The 5,917-nt window shown below is 38.9% G+C and overlaps 1 protein-coding gene across 1 annotated transcript; it reads right to left on the reverse strand.

Annotated features, from left to right (window-relative positions):
- Positions 1-104: 104 nt before the first annotated feature.
- LOC111386416 (auxin response factor 17-like) lies at positions 105-4,999 on the reverse strand. Its single transcript, XM_023010880.1, has 3 exons — positions 3,968-4,999; positions 1,258-1,987; positions 105-433 (listed from the first exon to the last, which is right to left on the reverse strand). Exons 1-2 carry the CDS (start codon positions 4,964-4,966, stop codon positions 1,328-1,330), a joined length of 1,659 nt encoding a protein of 552 aa, XP_022866648.1. The 5' UTR covers positions 4,967-4,999; the 3' UTR covers positions 105-433; positions 1,258-1,327.
- Positions 5,000-5,917: the final 918 nt, after the last annotated feature.

Raw genomic sequence — 5,917 nt, forward strand, 5'->3', positions numbered from 1 at the left:
GAGAAGCTTCAATTGCAACTATTATTTGCATAGCCGCCACACCCCTACCCACGGTATTCTTATTTGCATAGACATGATGAATAATTTCATTCTAACAAGTTAAATGTAGTCCAGACTACACATTCAAATATCCAAGTTAAGCTAAATTCTAGCATGAAAATAAGCTTAGAATAGCAAAAATTCCCTATTACAAATAAAAATAAGTCATTAAATGGCACAAATCAAATCGAGAGACTAATAAGAACTGAAGATATCATAAAATCTAAAACCACAAATAGGTCTCAACAAAAGCATAACATTGTGACCAAACCTACATTCCACAATAGCTAAAAGTAACCGTAAGTTTCAGTTAGAAAAGAAAAGCTTAACTAAAATTGCTGCTTCAAAAAGTCAGATTCTGAGTCAGCTTTCTCCAGCCTGAACCTTCAAGTACCTGCAAAAAATGTAGAATTATACAAGATAATAACAACAGAAATGATAATTCCTCCATGTGAGTCAAACTTCATTCAATATTAGAGGTCAGTAAGAACTTGCAATTCATACGAAACTCAATGGCATGATATATAATCTTGCTAAAGTTTCTATCCATCAAGTATCTCAAAGCAGCTCGTGTTATGAGCTGAAACCCACCCAAATCTCCTGCTACCTAATAAAAGGTCAAGCAACCTTCTGCCTGGTACGGCAGAAGTCAATGCCAAAGACTAAAGGATGCCAGCTCTGCCAGAAGTACAAAGGTAGATTTGTTTATTTTCATGCTTAGATGTCTGTCACTTGTGCAGTGTTCGAGTCCGAGGTGTGAACCTTTCCTCTCCTCCAGTAATCTCCCAGAAGGGTTGGGGAAAATGGCAATTACCTTAAAACTACTGGGTTCTTGAAGTAAGGAGTTAAGGAGCTAATGCCTTATTAATTAAAGTAAGATGTTGACTGAGCTAAACATATCTACACTTTATAGTTTTATTGATCTCCATTAGAGGAGATAATTGCTGTGGTATTCTTTCAGGCAGAGAGGTAAGTTTAGTTGAACACAAAACAACTTGGTCTTTAAGCAATCAAAGAAACCTAGGTGATGGAACCAAACTTATCGATCAGGTCATATCATTCTCTCTATATTGACAAGAAGAAATTAACCAAATTCCAAATCGTTTTAAACAAAATGGAATTTTGACACTCTAGCACAACCGTAAATGGCAAGGACAAAGGAGTTAATCGTTTCTTCTTAACGAAACAACAGCAAATCTAAGGAGAAACGTTGAATACCTGTACACCGTTGAACTGTCAGCAAAAAACAACTAATTCATATAGAACATGCTGCAATAGCTGAGCCTCGTTAAGAATGAAGGAAAAGTTCTGCACAAGTGTGTGTAGAGGAAGGATCTTGCATGTCAATCACAGCATCACTCTCACTGTACACGGCATTTCTTTCACCCTCTGCTAAACTAACATTGTTGTCAGAACAAGCTTCGATGGGCTCTGCTATACAAATGATCTTTCCAAACAACTGGATTGAAGAAACAGATCCCCGTTTTCCAACTAACTCAGTGCAAGAAAAGTGCACACTGCTCTGACTATCAGGTGATAAATTGTCCACACGTGAACTCCCGATATTTAGTTCTGTGGAGATTTTCAGCTCTGGTTGTGTTCCATTCTTCATGAAATTAGAGATTATTGGATGGGAATAATCACTGTGGGAGTTGGATGGAGTGGATACACAAAACTGATCTAGCCTGGCTCCCTGCATGCCAGCAGGAAATGAATTATAATTGAACATTGATGAGTTCAAATGTCCAATCATCAAGTCGGTTGACTCTGTAGTAGGGATGAAGAGCTCTCCCTCTCCATCAGGTAGCTTCCCTGGAGATTGCCCGACTTTGAATTTTTTCAGAGGAGGAAGTGCTGAATGAATCTGTGGCGCGGGCAGAACATATTCAACTTGCCAAGGGCTTACTGTCTTCGCATTCTGCAGAACTTCATGTTCATCCCACATCACCTACAACAGGAAAACTAGATCTTCAGGCAAAGTTAAAAAGGAAGCAGGGAATACAACTGTGTGATATCACATTCAGTATTTATGGGCATACAAGTAAAACTTGATGAGGAGCAAATACACAATGTTTCTGCTAATTTTATGCCACAAAAAGAGCAATCCCATTAAAATTTTTGGCAACATCTTCACCAAAGGCCTCTAAATCCGAGGACCTTGAAGAAACCAGAATCCTTAGAAACTCAATTGTCAAAGGTGATGTAATCATTATCTATTAGTAAAAGAAACACCATCCCCAGTGACCACATGTAAAATTTTTAGTACTTCGTGACCTCCATGACTGATCTATGAATTACCAACTTACATACCATTATTGATCTGCAAAAATTACCAAGAAAATAGATGCCAATGTTATTCGCCTATTTATTTTTTTTTAAAAAAAAACCCCTTTCGTGAATATGAAATGACCACTTCAAACCTCAACAAAAACCAACGAAGACATTGTTTACAATAGTATAGCATGATAGCATCTGGTCGAATCAAGCACAGACCATTACCAATATATTTGTTCTCCATATTATAGCACCTGACCAAATCATACAAAACTACCACTTGAACTACGATAAAACAAAGAATGAAATGCTTAGAGATTATACAGCATCCAAACAAATTAAGCATACAGGCTCACCACTTGATCTCCCATAAAATACACACTGGTATTTGTCACCAGAGGTAAAAAATCTAGCATCAGACTGGGTTAAGCATGCCACGCAACATTATCATTAAAAATTCGAGATAACCAACTCCAATCAACATGGAAATAGATCAGTATCATAATAACTCAATGTCCAGTCCAGTATAATATTACCATGTGTGTCAATAATCCAATCTTCCTTTCAGGAAGGGAAAATTAGATAAATCCTAATGATTGCAGCTTTCTCCAAGAAGGGACGTCCTATAATCCCTCCAAGAACAAAGAACAAGAAAGGACATTGAAGAGAAAGTGTCTGCTTCGGAGGCAACAATGTGAGCCTTATCATAGGGATCGCAGAAGTGAATTTAAATGAATGGGCAAATCTCAGCTTTAAAGCTTTAGGTTCCTCAGCTTGCTGAGTTAGTAGGCTTTATAATAGTTCTTCTCATCGGATTCCAGATCCAATTGCATGTTATAGCATCTGACCAAATCAAACATACTAAATTACCAATTGAACTACAATGAAATTCTTCGCCATTACACAACATCCAATCAAATCCAGTGTACAGAAAGGCCACTGGATCTCCCATAAAACAATTTCTTCAGTAGAGGTCCAAAATCTAGCAACAGAACAGGTTAAGTATGCAATACAATATTATCATAACAAATTCAAGAAAACCGACTCCAGTCAACAAGGAAATGGAACAAGAAAACAACAATTTAGCCGCTGTTTGGGCTCCATTTTATTCAAAATGCTTTTTTCTCTCTTGCCTTTTCAACTACACATTCTCTAATAAAATAATATTACACATAGATCTAAAACTTTTTCTTCTTTTTTTAACCACACATTCTTACATTTCCCCCCAAAATTTGATTTTAATGGAGCCAAACAAGGGCTTAATGTCCAGTCTAGTACTTTATCGCATAGCTGTCCCAAACAATCAAATCGTACTCAAGACAGCTCCGTACCCACAAAACAAATCATCTTATAAACAAATAATGATCATTCACCGATGACATACAAATAAACATTCAGCAAGGATCCGCAAATAAGTACATATATACCTCATGTGCATTCCATACAACATTATCATTACATGTTTGAGAAACACTACTCAACGTGGCAATGAAACTACCTAATAATTCAATTTCTGATTCTTATGCTAACGGAAAGCTATCCCATCAATCCAATAATACTTGAGACAATTTCTAGATACAATTACCCAAAATATATCATCTTCTAAACACGAAACTCATTCGAAAATGACAAAAAACTTAATAAGTATATATACCTCAAGCATGCGCCACGGAGAAGCAGCCGACGGCACCCCAATGGAGGAAGTCGTTGACGAAACAGTGCCCTGGAACCAAGAGGTGCGCGAGGAATCTTCCGTCTCCACAGCCATCTTAACGCGCATTCCTGCGCTCCAGCAGAACCTAAGCGAATCCTCGACTTTCTCCGCGCTCACTACAAAATCTGGAACCCCCGTTCTCGGATAATAGAGCACCTCAAACGCCCTCCCCTTCTCTGCCGTCTCAATTGCCTCTATTACCTCTCTCTCCTTCCCATCACCACCATTACCATTATTGCAGTACTCACTTTTCACTGTCGAGTTTTCCACAGCAACTGGACAATTCCAAGTGCTAGCAATCCCCCGAACCGCACGCCTAATCCCGACAAACAATTCGCCAGTCGATTTTTTCCTCATAAAAACCACTGAATCTCCAGAAACGAGCCGCTTGCTGTTCACGAACCGGCTCCAGCCGGTGGTGAGCAAATGGCGGCGCGGTGTGCCTCGATAAATGTGCCGAAACTCCCATGCATTATTCTGACTGTCATTGATAATAAGAGTCTGAACCGGCGGGTCAGCCGAGAAATCGAGCCGGGGGAAAATCAAGTCGGCGCAGAATCTCGGAACGGAGAATCCCCCGCCGTTATTTGCATCTGAAGGCGTCAGAATCTTAGCAAACGAAACGACGTCGCTCTCATCCATATCCCTTTTCTCTGCATTCTCCGTTATGATGTGCAGCTCACGTGACTGGAGGGGAAGGAGACGGATTTTGGCGAATGGTTGGTCAGAAGAAGGGTCGGATAGGAAGGACACGTCGAGGACTTGGCAGGAAACCAAAGGGGTTTTGAGCAAAATGTTGTAATTTTTGATCGAGGAGAAGTGTTCCAGGTGGCCTTGAGGAAAGTAGTACACACGGGAATTGACAGCGGGGATATGGACAGCGGCGCCGGCGGTGGCGCGCCAGATCGCAGGGTCCATTTGGGTGGAGGAGGCCGACATTGCTGGTGATGGAGTGTTCTGTAATATGTATGGGTTTGGGATTGGGGTTATATATAAGTGGGTGGGGTGGGGTGGGTTGAGGTAGCGTAGGGTAGGGTAAGGGGTTAGTGGCGTCTCTGTGTGGGAGTGCTGAACCAAGGAAGGTTGGGGCCCAGGGGTTTCGTAGGGTAACAAACATGCCCTTGATTTTTAAGAATATTACGGAAATGCGTGAGTGACCGTCATAACTACTTTGTAGTTGCTAGAAGAACAAAATTCTCCACGCGCCTGTAATCGATTGAATTACACATCATGGGTAGGATACTGCTGTTTATTTTTATTTTGAGACAAAGTAAATATTTCTTTTATTTGGTAATTTATCTTTTATTATTTTGTAGTAGTGTTAATGCTCATTTAAATATCATACAAACTTCATCGTTGATTTGAGATTTAAATTTAAAAATTTATGTAGAAATAGAAGCTCAATCTTGATTGAGTTATTTCCTTAAAAAAAAATGTCACAAATAAATGCTACCATCGACTTAAATGAAAATGTGTACTTGGAATCATTGTTACCTTGAAAATTTTCATTGAAAAGACATGAAAGAAGACCAAGACCAAGTGTACATTTACATCTAAACTGATATTTAAATATAACTTTTATGAGAAGAATATCACACGAGATAGATTGATAGTCAGACAAAAAGGTGGTCCAGTCAGTTTTTCATTATTCACTTCGCACTCGCAATTGAAGAACGAAGAAGATTTCCCAGAAGTAGCAATGATAACCGTTGGCAGTTATTTCTCGTGTTAATTTCGTTAAGTTCATTAATATTGTTAAGTTCATTAATATTCATGTTGTGACATTCTTAAAAGTTATATTCGTCAGTATTGTTAGTATTGTTAAGTACATTAATGCTTAGGTTATGATGATCTTTAAAACTTTCGTCTACATGCTAAAAGTTAGATTGT

Source organism: Olea europaea, unplaced genomic scaffold (genome assembly GCF_002742605.1).
Source record: "Olea europaea var. sylvestris unplaced genomic scaffold, O_europaea_v1 scaffold355, whole genome shotgun sequence".
NCBI lineage: Eukaryota > Viridiplantae > Streptophyta > Magnoliopsida > Lamiales > Oleaceae > Olea > Olea europaea.